The sequence below is a fragment of the Mastigoproctus giganteus genome, chromosome 14 (assembly GCF_048544385.1).
Source record: "Mastigoproctus giganteus isolate SK-2022 chromosome 14, ASM4854438v1, whole genome shotgun sequence".
NCBI classification, from domain to species: domain Eukaryota; kingdom Metazoa; phylum Arthropoda; class Arachnida; order Uropygi; family Thelyphonidae; genus Mastigoproctus; species Mastigoproctus giganteus.
This window is the reverse complement of record NC_143588.1, coordinates 15,289,357-15,314,578: the sequence shown is the minus strand read 5'-3', so window position 1 is coordinate 15,314,578 and position 25,222 is coordinate 15,289,357. Positions and strand designations below refer to the sequence as shown.

Below are 25,222 nucleotides of genomic sequence, written 5' to 3'. Positions count from 1 at the left end.
AACCAAGGCTCAATTATTAAGATCACGGATTCAGCAGTTCTGGAAAAGGGGTGTCAAGGTGTCCTTTTAAAGGAAGAGGCAATCTAACGTAACAACCTATTATTCTAAGGATGGTGCTTTGGTTTATTGTAACAATGTCTAGGAATTAATAAAAGAGTTACAACATTAGCATGTCCGCAAGCAGCGGTGACTTTTCATTGATTCATCTAAGGTCAGTTTGGAAGCAGTTTTACTCCACAATGGAAATAAATATCCGTCCATACCATTGAGCCATGCAGTTCATATAATGGAATATCTGTGCCGACCTAAAAGAGGTAGCTTGGCTGACTGGGTTGCAAGGTGGATGCACTAAATATTTCTGCTTTTTATGCGAATGGGACACTGACTAAAGGATTGCCACTACAGGATAAAAAATGGCCAGACCGTTCAGAAACTACCCCAAGGCAGAAAAATCTAGCACATCCTCCTTTGGTGGAGTAGTCAAAAATCCATATACCTCCATTGCATATAAAGCTGGTTTGATAAAAAAATATTTGTGAAAGCGATGGAGGCAAAAGTTTCCTCTAATCAGTGTGGCCAAGATAAAACAGGAAATTTCTGTTGTTCCTCAAATCAAAACTGCTATTCCAAGACGAGGAATTCACAAAAAAATTAAATGCTATAGAAATAAGAGCCTGGAAGGCATTCGAAAATGTCTATCGGAATTTTTTAGGCAATGAGAGATCACAAAATTTACAGTGAAATTGTGGACGAGCTAATTTTAACGTACAGAAAGTTGGGATTCAACGAGTCGTTACAGCTTCATTCCTTACATTCCCATTTCGACCTTTTTCCTGAAAATTTGGGAGCGGTCTCCGATGAACACTGAAAGATTTCACCAAGGTATTTCTCAAATGGAAAAGAGATACCAGGAAAAATGAAATCCAAATATGTTGGCAGACTACTGTTAGAATCTTGTACGAGAGATATCAATGGATGATTATAAAAGACAAAAAAACTACAAAATAACTGTTTTGTTATCAGATAAACATTTTTGTAAATAGAATAAGGTTAACAAATTTATGCATTATGTTCCTTTAATAATTTCCAAACACCAATTCTTTTTGTGACCCATTTTAAAAATATTGGACAATCGCAACACCCATAGTGGAGTTTCGAAGTTGACATCAAATGAGAAATTTCCATTAGCATTACTCGGACTGACCGCTAACATTAAAATCCCAGATGCAGACCGATGTAAAACAGATCGGAAGACTTTATTGGTAGTCATTCTAGATGTCCAAGATGTTCAATAATATCCTCTTAGACAAGTGTAGGAATTCGTTCTCAGTTCACTTAAAGAAAATCTTGTTTCTTCTAGGAATGCAGTATCTAAAGAAATGTGAATCTTTTTCACAGCTACCCTCAGGGAGAGGCCGTTAGAGCGATGTCTCTGTCTGAAAGACGAGGATTCCAAAAGATGTAACTGGACACTAAAATGTTTTAAAAAGAAATGCTTGTGCGGATCATCGAACACTAACCTCAATTTGAAGTAACACTGAAGCTTTCCATGTCACATTAACAGTCTGTTTCTATAATGTGAAGACCATTTGAAAATTAACCCGTTTTATTAATGCTGGTCTGTAAAATGTCACCTTCATCATCGAGGAGACAGCAGTACGATTGTGAATGCAAGATGCCCCAATCAAAGGAGTTAATAGACTTCCAGCACCGAATTATAACAGGGTATTACATAAGCAATCGATCTGCATGGGACATTTCAGAGACACTAAAGATCTCCAGATTGGTGATATGAATTGTAAATGGAAGCGGACTGGTGTCGAAACTGACATGAAACGAGCCGGGGAACCCCCGAAGCTGGTGGAACGAGACAGGAAAGCCCTTGAAAGAATTGCCCATTCAAAAATCAGGTCGATGTTTTCGCAACACACACGCAAGCCCTCAGTGAGACGATTGGGTCTCATTGATGGAGTCTGATTAATGCCAGACGCCTCAATTTTGGTGTAAGGTCCGAAGTCCTTGGATCAGAGGCCTGAAAGCTGTGCTTTGGCGTGACGACTTACAGTATATATGCCTGTGACTCCGAGCATCCACCACACAGGCACGACAGTCAGGCTGGTATACTGTCGTGCCTGTGTGGTGGATGCTCGGAGCAGGCTACTTGCCGGTATATATCGTCATAAGATCAAAGGAATTAGAAACGTGAAGAAAAGGTCTAACATTAATTTTTTCCAACGTTATATGATGGGAAAAATTAATCCAAGTTATACGTTAGTTTTATATAATATTTTTATCAGAAAAACTAGGATTATGGTGTTTGCGCAATTACCTTCTTTCTGCTAAAGAAGGTAATTGCGCAAAAGTTTACAAATTAAAAATGGAAGGACGCTAGTTAGCTGAATGATGGGTGGAACCTAAACCAAACTAACTATGTTTGATCCTTTTAAAACGTTTTATGATGTGGGCTGTCAATGACTGGATGCTGGGAACAGGAAATAATATACGATTTTAGGAGCATCGGCAACTAAGGCCATATTGATCCGCTGTCTGTAAATTTCGTGTGTTCTGTGATCGATTTTCTGTTTGGTGGACGAAAAACCCGAGTTTCTGGAAGAGAAAAAAAAAGGCCATGCTACCCTCACCTGAGGCTAACTAACTCAACCAAGTTGTGAGAAAGCCCATAAAAATTCGCCACGTCATTGACGGGAACGTGTACCTTTTTTCAGTATAACCTAGCCTGTTTTTTAATTTTATTTATAATTTGCAAAATTATAAATATATATAATTCTCCATATTTTGTTATAATCAGTTGATGACTCCACTAGATGTCTGAAGACGACCGTGCAACCATGCTTCCTGAAAAGCTTACCACAACGTTGGAATAGATGACCGTTGCATGTCCATATGCCTCACTTCCCATCCGAAAACGTCCCACAGATGTTCAGTTGGATTGAGGTCAGGCGAATTTGGAGGCCAATCAAGATGGGTGATATGCGCACTGTGTTCATGGAACTGTAAGATACCTTACAGTTCTTACAAGTCTAGAAAAATAATAAATTTCAGTCTTTGGAATTAATTATTTTAAACAGATAGGGTTAGGCTAATCGCTTGTGCATAAAGTTACCACAAGTTTTCGTTGAGGTAGAGCGCTGATTAGTGTCGTCAATGGGGGTAGTTCGGACTAAGAACGGAGCAATTGGTGTGTGGGAGACCGCTCTGTTTACTTGTAAATATAATAGTTCTGTACACAGGCAATGGCCGATCGGAAATCTTTTTGGGAAAGGAAAAAAGGTACCGACTTAGGAAAAATTGTGGTATGGTAGAGATAAAAGGATGGATAGCTTAGAATTGACCGCGGAGAGAGAACGCCCAGCCAGAAATTGTCTATACGTCAGGGTAATGGAAGATAACTTAAGCTTAGTGTAGGTACAAAATGACCGACCCTGCGATGCGGTTTTAAGCAGAAGGGAGGTTAGGTCTGGCGAAGAGCGTAGCAAAAAGGATTAATGGATTAAGAGAGTGGCCATTAAGGAAAGTAATCGATGGAAACAGTTCCGCTAACCTGTGAGGGACTTGCTCAAATCGGAAATAAAAAATCTGTACTTGACCGTTTTACCAGCATCGACTTGCTAACCCTGGAACATCCAGGGTAGGATTACCTGCTAACTCACCCACATGGTTGGATAGGCTCCAGTGATGAGAAGAAGTGAGGGGAAAGATTTTGGAAGGGAGGGAGAAAGGGCTTCAGACCAGTTCAGTGGGTAATTAGAAGTAAAAGTGATGGGAAACGTTAAAAAGAAAATGTTATGAGAAGTGCAAGTGCTTGGGTGTAAAGTTCGGAGTCTAAATGCCAGAGGAATGTTCCAGCAAGAGCCTTGTTTTATTGAGAAAACCAGTAAAGAATGCAGCAATAGCTTACCCGATTTCCCTAAACTTAGGATCCAAGAGCGACTCCGGAGATGTACGCCTAGAAGACAAGACCAGGAAGGCAGCCTCTTAGAAGCGTAGGAAAGATCAAAAGCGAAGAATCGTCAACTGGAGGAAAGAGAAAGGCAGAAAAAAGTAACTCTCCTAGTATTGATTGTTTAGAAACTGAAGTTTGAATAGGACTGACGGACTTAACTGCATCTAGAGATTGCAGTAGTTTGGTAACGTTGTAGAAATAACTAACTAAAAATAGAAAAAAGAGGTAGAGAAACTGTGTTAATTAGAAAGAAAGAGTGATGAGAGAGAGAGAGAGAGAGAGAGAGAGAGAGAGAGAGAGAGAGAGAAAAAATGTGTTGTCCTTCTTTGATTCAAAAGCATTGTTAGAACGAATGTTTTGAAACTCTTTGTTTACAGAAAGGAATCCTAGGTAAAGTGTAGGATTTATGTTCAAGGTTAATATTGACGTGGTTAAAGTTATGTAAGTATATGTGTACATGTTTAATTAACTCTTACATTAGGAAAGTGTATTGTTCATGATTTGTTAAGAGATGTCAGAGTGCGTGAGGATTGCACGCTCAGGTCTAAAAGAATGCTCATTAAATTACGTGTATAAAGAGGACAAATGATTCTTCAGCTAGGAAATTAGGAGTCAACGAGACAGATAGTATTACTAATATAGACAGAGAAGGTCAGTAAAGTAACAAAGATTATGTATATTAACTTATAGACTTAAGGACCACCACTATTTCTAAAGGTTACAACCACAAAATCTTTACTTAAGGTACTCTTTACTGATGAGAGTAGGTTCAGTCTCAGCAGAGATTCTGGACGTCAGCTAATCTGGCGAGAGGTTGGCACACGGTATCACCCCGCAAACATCACTGAAAGGGATCGAGGTGTTCTCGTCTGGGGAGGCATTATCTTGGATGACCATACACAACTCCAGATACTGGAAAGCGGTACTGTAACCGGTGCACGCCACTGTACTGATCTAATCCTTCCTATGTGCCTCTGTTCCGAGGTGACATTGGCCCCGAGTTCGTGTTTATGGATGATAACGCCACACCCCATCGCACTGCAGCTGTGATATGTTTTGGAAAGTGAGGATATTGTTCGTGTGGATTGGCCTGCCCGTTCCAACGATCTAAATCCCATCGAACACATATGGGACGCTCTGGGGAGACGACTAGCGGCACATCCACACCCACTAGAAAATGTTCACCAGCTGAAGATGGCGCTGACAGAGGAATGGACGATGTTACCGCAAGAACTTATCAACCAACATTGTTCTAAGTATGGACAGGCGGTGCAAAGCCTACATCGACATTAGGGGTGGCCATATCTCCAACTGAGGACCACCTCTTCCCTTTGTTCCATCTGTGGAAGTGATGCATCTGTATCATGGCAGCCAGTGCTACGTTGCCATTTTTGAATAAAAGTCTCTCTGTACCGTTTTGTTTCCATTGTTGTGTCGGTGTTGTTTCATTCATCATTTCTGTACCTCACGAGGTTCCTTTGGTATGCTTTTCCCATATCCAGGCCACTCCTATGAGAAGCTACAGGTGACTGGTCCTTAAATTTTGCACACCAGTGTATATGTGTGTTGAAGGATTGAAAATATATTTGGTACAGGAGCTAGATTTTCTTTACTTGAAGTAGTGATTTATGTACACATGTTTTGAGAAGGAAAGTGGTAAAGATATTTGTACATTTTACTTAGAATTCTGTATTATTGTGTAAATTTTGATATTGAAAATAAATCTCTGTTATGTATAACAGAGATTTATTCAAGAGAGGTTCACACAGCTCTAAGAAAAATGCATTGAGAATTATCCTAGTTGGGGAAAATAAAAGAAAACCTCAATAATCTAGAATCTTCTGATACAAGAAAAGGTTAAAAATAAAATGTTTGAGCAGTGAGATAGCTTGTGGGCTTTGGAGGAGTGAGGCACTAGTTGTTCTCCTTTGGAAAAATTATAACAACTACCTAGTTGGGTTCCAAAGTACAGGGGTATATATTTATATCGTTAAATAATTAGATAAATAAATAAAGAAAGAAAACCTCAGTTCCCACAGAACCATTAGTGACACGCAGCAATAAAAAAATGCAACACAGTACGGTGCACCTGGTAAACCTCACCAGTGAAACGTTGGCCCATACGCACCACAGGTCCTAATTCGTGCCAGCAAAACAACCGATATTAAGCAACCATCGCCATCTGCACGGATAGTGAGGACCATGCACAATGGGTCCATGGATTCCTGTTGCTTGCGCCATATATGAAGGAGTCCCTCGGCGTGCTGCACCAGGTATTTGGACTCATCCGACCAGCATACTCCTTTCCAGTCCTTCAGTATTCAACCAGCATGTTGTTGACACCACAGCATACACCGTCGACGATTATTGGCGGTGAAGAAAGGGTAAAAGGTGACTCTTAGATTGTCTGCTGTGGAGCCCATACGTCTGAGTTTGCAGTGCATCCTCATTTGGGATGTTCTTGAATTTCCCATATCGATGTCAACTGTCGCACAGTGACCTGTACAACGCGCTGGCGTTTTATACTGCGAACTATGCGGCATAGTCCATTACGTATGGGATGGTCACAATTCAGTGATCACTGAGTGGGACAATGGCAAATTGACCTAATGGGACAATGAGAGGAAAGGAAAGTGCTGCTCAGAGTAATGCAATACCAAGAGAACTATTTGTGAAGATGGAGTATACGAATTATGAGAGCTCCAAATGAATATTACAGGGAAAAAACTAAACGTTTTGTCTTAATTCTACGAAAGTTAGAATATAAAAAAAAAAGCCCGGAAACTCTTGGCTGAATGAAAACACGGCCATGAGAACATTTTACGGGAGGGTGGATTCGTTGTATACCCTCAGGTTTAATGTACACCGCATTTAACATGCAAACGAAACACTTTAGTGGCTTCTAGGAAGGTGTTCTTCCATCTGTGCAAAAATACAAAACAACGCAATTACAGTGTATCTGTAGTTTTAGGCTGGAGCTACACGAGACTTGTCAATCTTATTCGGCAAAAGAGCACCAAATAATAACTTTTAATGCTATCATCATGACGCTCCACGCAAGGCACGAGCAGCACAACAGCCTATCTCAGAGTTCCATCATTCACAGCCCACAGGCGGCCTTCCGTGTCATAAATAACAGTCATTGACGAGTAATGTTCTTCAGGCGAATCTAAAAGTACCGATTCCACACGGCATGGGCAGTGCCTCTGTTCGACGTTACATAAAATCACGTGGTTTTCAACCGAACGCAAGTGGGGTGTTGTTTTTTACGTTTTCGTGCTGGCAGTAGGACGGCAAATAAACAAACAAACAAGAGGATGAAAATAACACATATTTCGCCGCACTCCGAGGCTGTCTTCCGCTCACACGAAGACTGCGCTTACAACGATCCATTGTCTTTAGGATTGTTGTATTCTCCAAATTCCAGGCACTATTTTCACACGCGAAGCTAACGCCCCCAGAGAATTGCCATTGCTATGACAACACATCCACAAGTGAAGGAACTGTTCGACTTCACTGCAAAGACAATGACCCGAATTTTCCTACTAACAATCGTCTTCTTGTGCATACAGTTGAAACTACGGGACCATAGCAATATTCACCAAACCCCTTCCACACAGAAGCGAAGAATGAAAATACGAATGAATGAAATTTATTAATATTCTTTGCAGGGTTTGTTTTCGCATATAATTTGGATGAGAGCAGACATGAGACAGTGCGAATACCATATCTACGAGTATTTTCTTATCGCGTAGTCTAATAGCCCAATCGTATCAGTTACTGTCGGTAGTTCACACTGAGTGGCCACTTTAGTAGGCACACCGACCTAATGGGAAATAAGAAACTTCTTTAGCCCTCAGAGAATAGTCAGGATTCCTCTCGGCATGGATTCAGCGAGATTTCAGACCAGCATCGTGCAAAGGCAGGATGCTGGTCTGTGTTGACTCAACCGCTTCCCACAGTTACTGGATGGTCGCAGATCTCTATTGTGAAGCTCTCGGTCCATTTCATCCGACTGGTTCTTGACTGGATTAAAATCTGTTAACCAGGACGGCTACCGCAATGGAAGAATTCAGTCTTGTGTTCTACAGCCACTTCTGTATAATTCTGATATGGCGCGTTATGTTGGAAGAATCCATTCGTAGACAAAGAGAGACTAGATCCAAAGATGTTTTCTGTATCCAAACCAGGCTTTCTGTATCATATCGAAATTTAAATTGGAACTCTTCCATTATTTGTACGGGGGGGTTGAAAATATTTTAGCCCAATATATAAAGGCAGTTCTAAGGGTGAAGCAGGTACACTGAACTTCTTGAAAGGGTCCAAAGATGGGCCACTCGCATGGTGAGATCGGCAGAAAGACGATCGTATGAGGAAAGACTCCGATTATGAGCTACAGAGCTTGGCAACCAGGCATCTCAGAGGTAACCTGATTGAGGTTTATATCGATCTGAGAAGAGTTAGTAAAATGAACGAAGGAGGAATTTTCACTGTTATAGAGAATTCCAGAACTAGGGCCATAAACTAAAATTACAGGAGAAGAAGTTTAAACTAGATTGTAGGAAGTTTTCTTTTAGCCAGAGAGTCATCGATTGCTGGAACAAGTTGCCTCCGCAGGTAATTTGAGGCTGACAGTTTGAATAAATTTAAAAGGTCTACTGGACCTTCATGAGGAAGGAATTGCATAATTTGTTTATGCAATTCCTTCCTCATCTTATTTTTATTTTATTTATTTATTTCTTGTTGATTATAGACCAATAAGCTGATTTATTTATTTCGTGATCACATTAATCGATTTAAAATTTCGAAAGTGCGATTAATTTTTGACCTCTTAAAACTGCCAAAAGGATTACAGCCCACCTGCTCCCTCCTTTAGACAAACGATGGAGCAGGTGGGGTGTATTCTATTTATTTGCTCTTTGACTGTATGGTATTGGAGAAATTCCGAAGAATCAAGCTGACATGACACGCGTACAGTTTGAAAAGATGCCAACTGCTTCTAATCAGTTTCCCGTGCACACTGTTTTGTGTGGTAATTTTACCCAGGCAGGGGGACAAACAAAAAAACAGAATGGGTGGGATTAATCAGATAGTGACCTTTTGTTTGAAAGGAGTAACATCCCCGACACAATTCTTCATTCAATATTTGTTTCTAGGCTTCCAGTGAAGTAAACATCCGGTGGAGACTAAGAAAAGAACTTCAGCAATGATGATGCTGTTTTTTTTTTCTGTTTCAAGCGTCAATATCATCCCACGATGACACCGATGCTTGCGTAATTGTGTTCGGTCTTACAAACTACGCATTTACTGTTTCAAGTTCTTTAAATGTGTTTTCGACTTGACGGTTTACAGTATGAGAAAAAGTAGGATAGAATATTGCTCGGTTAACTAACCTTGACAGATTCACTGATAGTTAAATAGTATAAGTGTTACTATTAACCGTACTGTGCAAGAAAGCCTGGGACTTTTTTTTTTGCCATAACAAAAGGGGAAAAATAATTAATTCATAAAAAAATCAACAGCTCCCTGGTTAAAAGAAAACTTCCTCCAATCCAGTCCAAACCTGTTCTCCCCGTAATTTCGATCAATACCTCTAGTTCTGCAATTATTTGTAACAGAAAAAATTTCATCCTTATTCGTAATCAGGTCTTCTCTGAAGTGCCTGGTTACAAACCCTTCAGCCCACATCCATCCGAAGACAGTTGCCCTTCTTCGGATCATTTCAAGCAGTTCAATCTCTTTTTGACCTCCCTATCTCTACGAGCAAATGTTTGATAAATCATTGATAGGGCACCATGGACCTCCCTTGCCTCCTGTCTACACTGCTCGGAGAACTTCGTGTCCGACCGTATTGTAACTCTCAGAGATAAGATCCTTTTCTTCCTCAATGTTTTTAATTCAACTCTACCAGGTGGGGTTGCTACTCCCCAAGTGTAAGATTTTGCTTCTTTGAAACGTTGCTACCTCTTTTCTGACCATCACTGAAACCTCTCCACGTCATCCTGAAGAAGCGCTGCTTGGTGTTGATCATTAATTGTTCTATCGATCTCGAAACCATGTGCAATTCTCACATCACGCCCTCTATCCCTTCATTGATATCACTTACAAAAATCAGAAGCAGTGGTCATAGTACCGATACTTGGGCAATCTCACTTCTTACATTGGCTCAATCTGAAGCATAACCATTAATCACGAATATCTGTTTCTTATCCTGCAGCTACCAAGCGATCTATCTAGGGATTTCCCCTATGATGTCATGTTCCAATTTATTCGGAACTGAGTCCAAATAGCTAAACAGGATTTTCACTTTACAAAACCAAGCCCTGTTTTCTTCAGAATTCCATTTCTGTCTAAATGATTCTATCCTGCACTCTTGAACATAGCTTTCATGCGTTTGCTTACCAGAAAGTTAGATTGAGGTCGGTAATTGCCCACTTCACTCTTGGAAGCGCCTTTATGTAATGGCAATATATTGGCACTTCTCTAATCCGACGATGCCATAATAATTAGCCTTATTAGTTCAATCCGCTCTCTTGCTGCATCCTTCAAAATTCCTGGTTATATATCCAGTTGCCTTTAGGCTCGACTAATAAACAATCATTTGTAATTTCGATATCACTAATTGCATACTGCTCAGCTTCAATCGGAGAGCCTCTCCTCACTGTGAAGAGTCTTTCATCTTTAAAAATCGATGAAAAGTAACTCTTCAATTTTTTAATGAAAACCCCAAGCACGGAAGTTATTGGAACCTCTAGTACTTTGTATGCTACGTGAGTTGAAGGTCGAGATGACGAAAGAAGATCCTTTTTGATATGAATTTCTGAAGATTGGAATACAAAATACGTATGAAGGAAGGTTGTTCCAGAAAACTATTGTTGAATGAATAAATGAGGAAGAAGAAAGGTTGGTTCTGTGAGAATGTTTTGTCCAACTTTAAGCCCAGAAAGGTGGGTTTAAAGTTGGACACTAAAAGGATGCTGACTAGTTTCGGGACACGTTCAGACTGCTTTGGAAGAGAGATCGTGAATTATAAAAGCCAATTCAGAAAAGTGCCCATGGAAGTATCTATAGAAAAAGTGCAGCAGAAACAGAATATCTATGAGCAGAGAGTTTGTTAGAGATGGGTAATTAATTAACCGTATTGCCACTTTTGAATGGAGTCTAGAAGCGTAAGAAAGGTTATGTGCGAGTATTATTCGATGGTAAGATGGATTTGAGATTTGTACAGAGTGAGTATTTTATTAGCAACATTATCTAAGACTTTCCCCAACCCATTATGCAAGGATCTGATCTGATTCGTTTTTCTCTTCTTTGTGTTCATATACGTAAAAGACGCTTTATCCCCGATCTTTGCTCTCTCACACAGCGATTTCTAGTAATGTGCCTTTGTCAGTGTAACCTGATCTGGGTTACTATTACAGATCAACATTATAGGATTCAGTACTTTTCATCGCTTTGTAACTTTCCCACGCCTGTTTTCTGCTTATTAAGCGAATATGAAGTTATTTTATCCCCCCCCTAGTATTAACTTCCTTTTCGTCTCAAACGTCGCTACCCTCAGAACTATTCAATGTGGATCTTGCCACTATCTGTTGTTGTGCAACAGACAAGAACTACTGAGATGAGTACAAGCGTTATTTCAACACACATCAGATAACCGCGTGTCAATATTACCCGTGTACCCCGAAACTAGCAGTTTACCATTAGAGTATCCTTAACTTCAGACATGCACATTCTGGCCTAACTCTCCGCTTTTTTTTTGTCAACAAGGTCCTATATAAATCCAACAAACCATCAGTTCATGTTCATTTAAAACATTGTCCCCTCATAAACAATAATGCTATCTTTACCCACCTCCCACTTCTAAAAATCTGGCAATCTGTTGCATCATCAACGGTTGGTCTTGGCAGACACACCCTATTCCTAGTCCACTTATTGTTATTACAAAGTGTCACCTCTTCCATAACTATGGAGTAGTAGTAGTAGTAGTAGTAGTAGTAGTAGTAGTAGCAGTAGTAATGGCAAATGATGCAGGAAAGCAAGCTTATATAGCATCAACCATAACCCCGCCCCCACACGCAGTTCTCCCATCCATACCTTTCAAGAATTTGTTTAGTTCTCTCTCTCTCTCTCTCTCTCTCTCTCTCTCTCTCTCTCTCTCTCTCTCTCTCTCTCTCTCTCTCTCTCTCTCTCTCTCTCTCGAATTTATTTAACCCACCTACTTGCACAACAACAGACGGAAGCCAGTCCCAATGGATGAAAGAAAACCTTATCCCAAAGTTTCTGTATATCATTGAAAAATTCCATGAGCCGTCCTGGCAGCATGTCTACACTGCTCAGAGAATTTCATGTCTCGCTGCACAATTAACTCCAGGTCTTTTTCATTCTCCACTACTTTGTGTTGATAAGTTACTCCGGGATTGCTGTTACCCATATGCAGTCCCTTGCATTTTTCAATATTAAACTTCAAATCCATCGACCCAGTTTTCCTAGATCTTGTTGCAGTAGCTCACCCTGATGACTGTCGTTGACCACCCTGCCAACCTTTGTATCATCTGCAAACTTAGACATTAAGCCTGATGTACCTTCATCAATATCATTGATAAATGTTAAAAACAAAAATGGACTTGGGGAACTCCAATAATAACATTAGTCCACGCAGAATAGTGCTCATTGCTAACTTCTCTCTGTCTTCCATTTAACCATCTATTTATCGTTAGCAGTAACTTGCCCTTAATGCCATACAGCTCCAATTTGTACAATACTCTTCCATGCAACTGTATCAAAAGCCTTCCTGAAATCCAAGTATATGATGATATCAAAATTATTTTTGTCCTCCAGTTCCTTGGTCACCGTATCATAGTAACCCATCAGATTGGTTAGACGAGATCGCCCTTGACAAATCCAAGCTGCGTTTGCAGTATAATTACATGCCTGTCCAAATGGTCCTGCATTACTTCTTTAACCAGTGACTTCATTATTTTCACTGGAACAGAAGTTAAACTAACTGGTCTGTGAATACTCGCGTTGCCTTTTGATTTTCCTTTATGAATTGGAGATATATTTACACTTCTCCAATCCATAGGGATCTCCCCCGAATCCAAGGATTCTCTCATAATTATGGCCAAGAGTTTGCTTATCTCCTTTGCTGCCTCTCTTAATATAACTGGATGGATTCCATCCGCCTCAGGTCCTTTTTCATGTCCATCCCCAACAATTTCTCCTCCACTTTTCTTTCAGTCATTTAGCTTGTAAGAGTACACTCTTACAAATATAATGGAAATATTTTTTTTTCTGAATTTAAATGCATGAAGGTGAGAAAATATTGGGAATTATTAAGGTTGAATATAAGTTTGAATATGGGAATTATTAGAATTTGAATATTAAGTTTGAATATGAGAATTTTTAAGATTTGAGTATTGAGATAAATTTGAATAGATTAGCATTAGTAGAGGCATACGATGCAAGAAAGCAAGCTTATGCAGCATCAGCCAAAAAAAAAAAAAAAAAAAAACTCTCGGATTTCACCCCTCCGTTCATTCCAAATACCTGTCCAGCTCAGCCTCAAATTTATTTAGGCTATCAACTTCCACGACAAGGGATGGAAGTCTATTCCACCAATCAACCACCCGCTGGCTAAAGGCAAACTTCTGCACATCTATCCTACAACTGCCTTTCCTCAATTTGAATTTATGCTCTCTGAGGTGATTATTCTGAGCAAGAGGAAGAAACCCATCAGTGAGCGCGCTCAAACCTTTTAAGACTTTATACACCTCAATCAGATCACCTCGCAGGTGTCTAGTCTCCAAACACTGTAATTTGCAAAACTTAAGCCTTTCTTCGTAAGAGCACCCCTTTGTTCCATTCACTAATCTTGTTGCCCTTCTCTGTACTCGTTCCAGTAGCTCTACATCCTTCATGAAATGAGGCTTCCAGACATGTATATAGTACTCAAAATGTGGCCTGACCATTGCCTTATACAAGGGAATAATCACCTCCTTATCCCTGCTAGAAAAATTCCTATATATCATCGACAATACACCATGAGCTACTCTTGCAGCCCGTCTGCACTGTTCAGAAAACTTCATATCTGCCTTCACAATTACCCACAGTTCCTTTTCATTCTCTACAACTGTCAGTGTAGTACCACAGAGTTGATACGTTACTCTGGGGTTATTGCTTCCCAGCGTAGTACTTTACATTTGTTAATATTAAACTTCATTTACCACCTCTCAGCCCATCTGCTTAACTTTTATAGATCCTGTTGCAGCACCGTACTGTTATTAACAACCCTGCCGACCTACGTATCGTCTGAAAACTTGGACATTAAGCCTGATATACCATCATCAATATCATTTATAAATACAGAAAACAACAATGAACCCAACACTGAACCCTGAGGGACTCCACTAATAACATTAGTCCACGATGAGCAGTGTCCATTGATTACCACTCTCTGTCTTCTCCCCCTCAACCACCCCTTTATCCATAGCAGCAATTTGCCTCCAATGCCACACTGCTCCAATTTGTGCAGCAGTCTTCCATGTGCAACAGTATCAAAAGCCTTTCTAAGATCCAAATATATAATATCAAAGTTATTCCCTGCATCCAGTTCTTTTGTGACTGCATCATAGTATCCAATCAAATTGGTCAGGCAAGACTTTCCCTTAACAAAACCATGCTGTGTCTGAGCTATAAGTGAAGTCTTGTCTAGATGATCCTGCAGTGCTTCTTTAACCAGTGCCTCCATTAATTTCCATGGAACAGAAGTTAAACTAACAGGTCTGTAATTACTTGTGTCTCCCTTTGATCCTCCTTTGTGGATTGGGGTCACATTTGCACATTTCCAGTTTATGGGTACCTCCCCTGAGTCCAAGGAAGCTCTCATAATTATGGCTAAGGGTTTGCTTACTTCCTTTGCTGCCTCCTTTAATATAACTGGATAGATCCCATCCACCCAGGGTGCCTTTTTTATGTTTATCTTCAACAATTTCTCCTCCACTTTCCTCTCAGTTATTACAAAATATAGCTCACTGCCAGAGTTTACTTTACTTCTGGCATTCCCCTCCCTGAATAACTCCTCATGTGTGAATGTAGATGCAAAATACTCATTTAGTTTGTTAGCCACCTGAGCAGGATCATCATCAGTTGAACCATCAATATCCAGTGGACCAATCTGATTCATCCCTTTCCTTCTAGAATTTACATAGGTAAAGGACTCTTTGCTGTTTTTCTTTGCAACCTTTGCCAAAGATTTCTCATAATCTGCCTTTGCCTGCCTAACCTCCTTTGTGACTTGATTACAGACTAGCTTATATCTATCCTAGGCTACTGTGTTACATGTTAATTTATATGCTTCGCATGCATTTTTCTTCTCTGCCACATGTCTCATCAGTTCATCTGACATTCAATTTAGACCTTAACCTTGAACAATATGTCTTAAGTGGTATAAAAGCCTAGTAGCTTTCAAGATTAATTCCTGGAATGCTTCCCATTTACAATTTGCTGTTGGTAACATCATCATCAGTTTGTCGCACTGTATAGAATTTAAAAAATGTCTGAGACCACTGTAGACCACTTGAGGAAAGCAAAAATCCTTCCCTTTACCCTTGATAGTAATTATATGTTTAATTAAATTCCAAATTAGTACAACGTGATCACTGACACCCCGTGGTTCTTTCATCTGCAGATTCTTAATGCATGAAAAATCACTGTTGATAAGTAGATAAAAGAGTATTGTTTTCTCTTGTTGCTTCTCTTACATGCTGCTTTAGAAAACAGTCATCCAAGAAATCCACAAAAGTCTTGCTAGTGCGCGGGTGACAAACCCACAAATTCAGAAGCAGGTTTAAAAGTGTGGAGGTATTTTGAAAGCAGCAAATTGAGCCTATAAAACTGTCTGATAACCGGGGAAAATGTTAGTTGTTTGGTTGTTGTAGGCGCATTAGTAACTTAGGCCATATTGCCGAAATTAGTGGGGGAGGGAACAACGTATCACTCATCAGCCACGTAAGGCTTACGCGGATACTCGAAGGTTATCCACAGTCACGGACACATATGCAGTTGACAAGGGTCCCGCGATTATATTTAGCATCCTCGTCTCGCATAATCGTAAATAAATCGGCTGGCAGTGTTTCCCTCAATTGCAGCGAGCGAAACCAGTTGCTGCGCGCGGCTTAGAAAAATCCAATTGCTGTAACTATTCGCACGAGATTGAGGAAAACTCTCTCGATTCGGTCAGCAGTCCAACCCAAAGCAGAAATTTCCCTACTAATGACGCTTACATCTTTCACGGTACATTGGCCAATCTTCCAACTTTAGGATGAATCCGTTAAGTCTACAATCGATATTACAAGTGGATGAGCATCGACGCAGATTAGAAGGTAAGACGAAAAGCTTAGCAGTCGTACATCTGCCCTTACGACACGACAACGAATTATAATTTCCACGATGAAACGCACAAAGGTCTACACTCCAGAGAACGGCATCTTAACCGCCCCGTGCGAATTGGCATCGAGGATTAGGAGTGTTCAAGAAACTTATCGACCAGAAGAATTCCGCCGTAACGAAAGGTCAAGCGCGTATCGCTCATATCGAAACAAAGTAAACTATTGATTGCCGGAGAAAATCGATGTTCAGCTGCGAGACAGAACGCAGCCGTGATGAATAACAGTTGCTCGTATTTATTATAACGCAACGTATTCTGCGAAGAAAACACACACAATGTGTTCAAAGTTCACCAGAATCAATTTCGCACGTTCTTCGACTCAATAAACGAATGCGAAAGTGGTGCTGAATGGAACCCACGAAATCAATAACCGCGAAAGGGAAGCTGGAGTCCGGAGAGATTTTCTCGCCTCCTTTATGATAGGCGTCAATAGAAGTTTCATTAGGCTAACCGCCTTATCTTAAACATAAGTTGAGGCTTCCAGGATCGTCCACTCCAACTGCAGGATTTAATACGGTAATTCTTCGCCGGGCTACGATGCTATTAAACGATGGCTGGAGAGGGCCAAGATCTGTGAGAAAATCTGAGCTTAAGGGAGCGGCCCTTGAGAGATAGACCAGAAGTCTTACGATGTACATTTTCAAAACAAGCATTTGTAGAAATTGTGGGTTTTGAACTGCGATTGTTGTGATGCGTCAGTTCTCCTCCCCTCAATGTGAACTCTAGTTTCGAAAATTAAAAGTCACACGGCGTTAGGCCTGAAAAGTAGATGAGAGAGTCCTGCACAGTCAAAAAGGAACCGACGCCAAAGACAATTCACGAAGTTACAACATTGGGGAGGTTGCCTCTTCCTGTTCCATGATCAAGATGCTGGCAGAATTTAAACGAGGAAGGGAAATCCTGATAGATGACCCATGTTGTGGAAGACCCGCAACGCCCATCACGCCAGAGGTTGTTGACAGTGCGCATGAGCATCTCATCTGAACATGTGTAAACACATGATAACAGAGGTTCTCGCTATGAAAATTGATGTCGGCACGATCGATCCCAAAGATGTTGACAACAGATCAAAAACGCACAAGAGGAGTTGTCAAGTGAACATTTGTCTCGTTTTCAAGCAGATCCAGCAAATTTCCTTGCAAGATTTGCGACCGTAGATGGGACATGGATCCATCACTTTCAGCCAGAAACAAAGCAGCAGTCAAAACAGTGGAAATGCTGTTGGAATGTTGCTAGTGAGCTACTATCAGAAAAGCCGTACAGGGGCATATCACGGAGACCTTTCTCAGGCGTTTGCGTGGAAACATCAAAGACAAAAGCCGGGGAAAACCAAGCAAAGGAGTCATGCTCCACCAGGGCAACGCGCCGGCTCACAAATCTGTCATTTCCATAGTTGACTGCATGAGTGAGGCTTTGAAATCTTGGACCATCTCCAATCATCAGATCTAGCACCGTAAAAGTTCCACCTATTTGCTAAATTTAAAAAAAAAACTTCCTGGCTGGCTTCCTTCGCTGGAATCAACGCAATGCAGCATCGGTGGCAAATGGCGAGTTGGCTCCAAACGGGGTCCATGTTGAAAACTAACGTGTGCCAGGCTCCTCAGATAAATGCTTCATACTCAGGGCACGAACTTTTCAAACTCCCCTCGTAGTTTTTAATTCGAGTTTCTTAATTAAATTTTGGAAAACATAAAATTCCAGTTGACGATAATGTAGTTTTTTTGGAAATTCCCAAGTGTTTCTGACGTTCATTTAATGCAGGATTAATTGTGAATATAAAAAGTGAGTTGAAACCAGTACAGCTGGAAACGAAAATGCAAAAAGAATAACCAAGGGAAGGCAACGCGCGCGCTCTCAGAGCAGCTCCGTGTGCTTTTACTGCTAAATAAAAGTAATTTTCATTTCCATTTGATCCAGAGGCTGTTTGCCACGTTTCCAAATTTCATTTTCCATGTGACGTATCCACCAGTGATGAATGAGGCCTTGAGGTAATTTGCTGTAAGTCGCTATCTCTTGACGTAATTATTTTCTTTAAGAAATAACAAACGCTTTCGTAATTTTTCCCCCCTTCCAGCTCGCTAAGATCCGCATTCGTAGCATTAAAGCAACTAATCCGAATATGGTTTCAAAAATCCGGGAGTTGCGTTCCCGAGAAATAAACTCAAAGAAGATTCAAAGAGGATTCAACATAAATACCACGTGTTTGCCTGTGTCTAATTCGAAATGCCGTTCCAACCAGCCACTGGATGTTTTTAATAGATCGAAAAGCGAATTATAATTGCTCTCACTTCCAAGGAAGTCACCAACTGCTAGATAAGAAGGGGGGAGGGATATTATTAGTCAAAAGGATGCAGGTGTGTAAATAAGCGGACACGACAAAGAAGCAAAAGAAGGTGATGGAGAAAAGAAAGTTTTCTTTTCCATTACCACTCTAAATTTAGAAGACAATTTTGGCAAGTGCCGCGGACGAAAATAGGGACTGTATGTGTACGTTCGCTTTCTGTCGGTCACATGATAAGTAGAGGTAACTTAAAGAAATCTTGATTTGTCCGCGATTAAGATAGTAGCGCTTTTCTTTTTAAACCATTCATTCTCTAATCGGAGCAGTTTAAACCCGGGATAAAGAAACAGACAAACTCCAGCAGGGTCGAAATAAAGCGGGGGGAAGAAAATAGCCTCAAACGTAAACACAGAGTCAGAGTTGAGTCTGGCTATGAAGAACACTTTGCAGCATACCTCTTAACGCACTCACACGTGGGTCGCAAAGAAACTACGTCTCTGTATGACGCACTTCCCGTATATAGCGGGCCAATCACTTGTGCCATTAGCGAGTTCTCAGTTTGCCCTTACGTTACCTCTAAAGACGAAATTCGAAAAGTCCCATCTGGTACTTCGCCTATCGCATTTATGTCAACGATTATAACAAACTCGTTAATCTTTGACGCGAGATCTGCTCGGAGTGTAAGCCAACCCTCACTTAAGCCTTGACGCAATCCTTGATCGACGAACCTGACCGTTGGCAGTCAACGCTTAATTAAGAGCGGGCGCAGTCCAGTAAGCAATTACACCTAATAGAAGATGGACACGAAACAGCACGCATGCGTGAAAACGACTTTGAGGCGAGAGTCTCATTCTTCGTAACGATGTGGTACAACTACCACGAAACCGACCAATCAGGCTTCGACTAAATTTAGACTACGAAGGAAAATCTCCATCGTTCCTTCCCAACGCAGAGGATGTGCCCAATTACTGTCTTCACTTCGACTGATTGAAGACAAGGTCTGCACTCAACGTTTCAAATACTGTTTCATCAACTGATGAATAAAATAATAGACTGAAGAGAAGATCTACCCGTACTGAATGACTTTTAACACCCCATTTCCTGCTGGTACAACGATGGATTTTATATTCAGTGATAACCTTAATTCATTTATCTATAGGTAAATTTACAAAGAGATGAGGGAGGAAATCCTTAAGAGCAACAGCAAAGGTAATATTTACAGGTAACACACTGGTTCAAGAGCCAATGTAAGGTCGATCGACCAAGATCACCGCACTGTTTATGAAATCATTCAGGCAATGAGTATTACTAAATTAGGGACTCTAAAATTCCCACAAATTATTTTTCCATTCAAAAACTCACACCGATGCTCAAAAGCTAAGGGACCGAACAGAAAATAAATAAATCAAAAAACTTTTATTAGATTGACAAAACATTAATCAGATATTCGTATCAATGTGTTTAATAATTAACAGAGACTGGACAATTTGAACCAGATAACGGTCATCTTGCGAGGAGGTGACTGCGAGACACATCTAGCCACCTGAACACTTTGGCTTGACATTGCCTCCTGACCCATTCTCGACCTTAGCATCGTCCGTGACTCGAAATCAATAGTGCGAGCGATTAACCTGAAATTCCGAGGTTTCGAGAAGAGGTTGCTTTTATCTGGTGAACCGACTACAGTCCGATCTCCTCTCCACTGCTAAACAACGAAATAATACTAAGTAATCGGCATTTATTAAGCAATTTACTTTGGTGTAGATTCATCGATATTCCTTGAGATTATATCTTTCCTGAAGCAGTTTTGAAGTACTCGTGATACAGAATCATCTCCCAACTTTTGCGAACTACTTCGGCTGCATAGCGGTAACTAATGATCTCATTAACTTCATTAACTAACAACTCTTAAATTTGGAGAACCATTCTGTCGAGAATCCCTTTTGTACATTCAAAAGTGAAGGACCAAATTATTCGCACTGAAATCTTTTCATCTTGAATTTCCACTAATGAATGAAATCTATGAGCTGTAGATGAAAATGACAAAAGAATTTGTCCAGCAGCAGTTTCTCATTAAACCTGCCCCATTCTTCTTAAAAAGCGAACTTTATCGAGCTTTAAGGTTGTTGTGAAAAGCAGTTGAATTCAACTTTTTAAAGACATATTTTTCACTAGAAGTACAATAACCCCAATACTCCTTAGAAAGCTTCAGCTCTCCAGAATGTTTTTTTTCTAACTGTTCCTTAATCTATAATCTTTTCATTGAAAAAGTGGTCCTGAAGTCAGGTTATTTCAATTTATCGATGTAATCGACGATAATTTCTAAAGTCATCGATTCGATTTCCAGGTCTCGATGGGAAGTGGTTCTAACTTCGTGATGAGAGTCGAATCCAGGTCTTTTATACACAATGAGGGAGAAAGCAGAGACTTCGCTACTCTACCAACCATAAAATTTGGTGGGTAGCGTAGAAATGTTTATTCAAGACAGCGTGTCGCTGTCTTGATTAAATATTTATTTTTTCTGTCTGAGAGCATTCACTTCTTTTATGGTCATGCATGTATTTAATTTACATTTCGCTTTGTCGAATAAATCCGAAAGCAGATCAGATATTCAGTTTTCTTTGCTCAAATTTTCATTTGACAGCGAGGAAGTTTGCGACCCCTCTCCGATCTGTTTAAAGTAGAATTACTGAAATTCACTCACCCTGTTGTATTTTTAATGCAAACTTGAGTAGATGCAAATAGGAAATTCTTTAAGCTTAAATAAATACTAACAAAAAAAATGTCGATATCGTAAAAGAACACTCCATTTCATTTAAGAAGAAAACACCATCTGAGGTTAAATATGTGACTTCCAGTCAAAAATATTCCCTAATCCAATTTAGATTGCTCCTACATTTGTCGTAATTGCATTTAACTTTTATTAAATATGTAAAAACTGTTGGGATTTGAAGCATCGGAACATTATGCAATATGCAAATAAATCAGATGAACTCCCAGCATCAAAATTCTGATGTGGAAAATCCAATCAATCAACGTGAATAAGGCTATAAAGTATGTTTTCCTTCTCTGTTTCAACTACTTGCGTCTGGCTGCACATTTTTTATAGAAATTCCAATTAAGAAGCATTTTTTGAATAAATTTTCCCGTTCTACGAAAACTGATGAATTTCATACCACGTATACACTGCCCTCCCAAAACGTCTGACTTGCTTTTTAATGTGTGTAATCGAACCTCTTTATCTCTTTACAGCCATGCCACTGGAACTGTATACACTCTGGCAGCAGTACCCTTGGGGACTAGGGAATGTCGTGTGTGAACTTCGAGCCATCGTCCCGGAAGCTACTGCGTACGCTTCCATTTTGACCATCGTCACGTTCAGCACGGAACGGTACATCGCCATCTGCCACCCGATCCGGCAGCAGATCAAGTCCAAGTTATCGCACGCCATTCGGAACATTGTGATCATCTGGTTGATATCCCTGGCAGGAGCGACACCGTACGGCATCTTCACGCGTGTTAACTACCTCGTGAATACCGACCAAAGTCCCATCCTGGAGTCGGCGTGGTGCGGTTTTCCCTTCAACAGCCCCGACTACAACTGGGAGACGCTGATGCTGTGCTCCACCTTTCTTTTCTTCGTTGTTCCGATGACCCTCATCATCGTTCTCTACATTCGCATCGCCGTCACCCTACGACAGTCCAGCACACTCCAGAGATGTACTTCGGAGAGTAATTCCAATACGAGGAATGACGGAGAGAGGTCAAAGACTCAGTCAAGGCGTGTGGTTGTGAGAATGCTAGGTAGGTATACCCGATGGCTGTTTCCGCTTTGTGTTTAAGAGGTGGTGGGGGCGAGATCAGTGAATGGTGGGATACATCTTCTCTAATTTTGTTTCGGTACTTTTATTACCAAATTAAAACGGGTACCGCTATTTATGAGAAGGGCAGTACTTTTTCTCGTTATTCACAAAACTTAAGACATAGAATGCAAACTTAGCTTTCTTATGTGGGCCGTAAGGTCTGTCTACTGAAGTCTGGCGATGCGCCAAGCAGGAAAAACAATGTTCGCAAGTTTAAAACAAAATCAGTACATCTAGAAGGAGTCAGAGCACTAAGTGCGAATTTAAATCAGTGATGGCTGAATGAGGTCGAAGTTAGGACAGCAAATGCTCCACGTTTTTTTTTGCTAAAATTCACAAAACAAGCTTTATATTTTTCTACTAGTGTGTAACCCATGACATAATGAATCAACGTCAGGGTCTTGCACCAATCTCGCACAGTGACAAGCATGATACACAGATCTGTTCCACAGTTTACAACTTAAATTCCTTAAACCTGTGGAAAAACTGAAATGTTTCGAGATCCTAACTTTGAAACAGACCATTTTTGGCAAACTTTTCGTATACCACTTCCTTTCTTCGCTTAAGGTTAGTTCAATGAAAGTTGTCTTTTCAAAAACAAAACTATCAATTCCTTGGCCTTGTGCGTTCTCACTCTAACTTGTGTTCAATACTTCACTGTCCGCTTCTCCTGGAGGCCATAGTCATCTGATGTTGTTATTCTGTTTTCAAGTCAGAGCAATTAAGGCTATGAGGCATTAAATGCGTTAGGCTGCAAACTTATATTATTACTACACAGTGACATTTGTCGTGATATTATTTGCATGCTTTCGGGATGAAAAACCAACATTTACCCGAACCTGGAAACCACGCAACTTTCGTCCCAGACTGAGTAACTCGGCCACTTTCCTGGAGAATAACCCATAAAATTCCACTCTTCGAGACAGGGCTCGAACCCACTGAAAACTGTGGGTCTTTTGCACAATTTTGTAGCAAGATTTAGATTAACAAAATGAAAGTATCCAAATATGCATCAACAGAAAAATCTCTCGCGATTATATATCATCTCGAAAGAAATCTTCAGAATCAGACAAGGCTGAAGGTTTCCATCAGTCACCCAACCGCGCTAAGCATTTGCTTCTCGAGAGAAATTCCTCGAAGAGTTGCATATAGCGTTGGATTTCCGGTGGTATTTAATGCTCACTGTGTCCCTCCAATACCTGTCGTTTGTAACGGATTAGGCAACGCAATTCTACGTGATCTTCACGACCTTTCCACAAGAATTGGATTTCTTTTCCCATTTTTCAGACCTATTGATCTGGGACATGTCTCGCGATGGAGCGTGCACGTAAAAGTATTTTTGAAGATCTAAACATATTGTAGAATTATTGCACAGGAAATTAATATCTATTAAGTCCGAAGATTGCAATACGCATAAATTCGAAGAAAATTATTCATCCGAATATCTTTGCCTTATTAAGAAACTATCGAAGACTCATAAATGCCAAAGAATATTCGTAAACATCATTAACAGCAATCGATGGAAGGGTGTTTGGAAAATGCCTCAGGTCTTATAAGAGATCTATTGATAGAAAACTGTGTCAACGAACCTGGAGATATCCAAATGTTTACAGTCTAATATTTCTTGGTTCTTAATATTATTAGAAAGATGGTTGTTTACCTTTATATGTCACCCTCAAACATTTCTAGTTGCTAATTTTATTCGAAATTGTCTTCTTATTATAAATATGGTTTTTAAAGTTCTTTTAACTCAAGTTTATCCATTTTCAAGGAGAGAAACAAAAACTTAGAAGGGGGTGGGTATCTTCAGTTATTTTTCCATCTACTAAAAGAGCTTTCCTTCATTCAAAATGAAAATACGTACGACCGTAACGGCTGACGTCAAAAGGAACAGTGTCTGGAGGACTGAATTCTCTTACGCTTTCTTGACGTCACTTGACTGATATTGATTCAGGTAATGATTGCTTTCTCCAATCACCATGCACTTCCGTGGGCTGTTTCTCGCTTGCTTTTTCCAAATCACACAAAGATTGCGTGAAAGGGTTAATAAGTTATTGCAATTAGTAGGATGGATTGAGATTGTAAAGAACTTATCAATGATAGCACTTAATAATGCAATATCCGTCACGCTCTAATACCAGGGACTTAGCACGAGACTATAAATGACCTTTTTAAAATACTAAAATCCTAAAAACTCTGTGTCCGAGTGAGAAGACTGAGCTACCGATACATGCAGAAAGTTCCAATACAGTAGGTGACTGTACTGGAACTTTCTCTTGAATAGCCTTGTTCACTCCTTAGTAGGACACGAACTCATAAGAACAGTAGTTGTTTGGTTCCCGATGCTAAAATGTTCAACTGTTAATGGCCTCACTCCAGGTAAATCCTATCTATGTGCTAGAGAAAAAGAAAGAAAAAAAATTGACGAATTCTTATTCTCCTACTGCAAACAACGTGAATGACCAGAAGCTTCTTAAACCAGAAAGTACTTCTCCACCTTTGAAACTGCGATCCTTATAACGAATAGTCCAAGTTGGGAATTCATTTTTGTTTGTGAAAAGTGAACGAATGTTATTTATAAAAGGAACTCTCAAAGCATAGAGTCCAAGTCAACAATCTGATTAACACAATCCACATGTTTTAATCATATATTACACACGTGCAAA

The 25,222-nt window shown here is 40.2% G+C and overlaps 1 protein-coding gene across 1 annotated transcript in view; it reads left to right on the top strand.

The window, feature by feature from the left end:
* Positions 1-25,222, top strand: part of LOC150074990 (neuromedin-U receptor 2-like) — a 97,157-nt gene that overhangs the window by 58,905 nt on the left and 13,030 nt on the right. Inside the window, exon 2 of the mRNA XM_090388859.1 lies at positions 21,946-22,497. Coding sequence (XP_090244985.1) covers positions 21,946-22,497 — 552 coding nt within the window. The remainder of the gene's footprint in view (positions 1-21,945; positions 22,498-25,222) is intronic.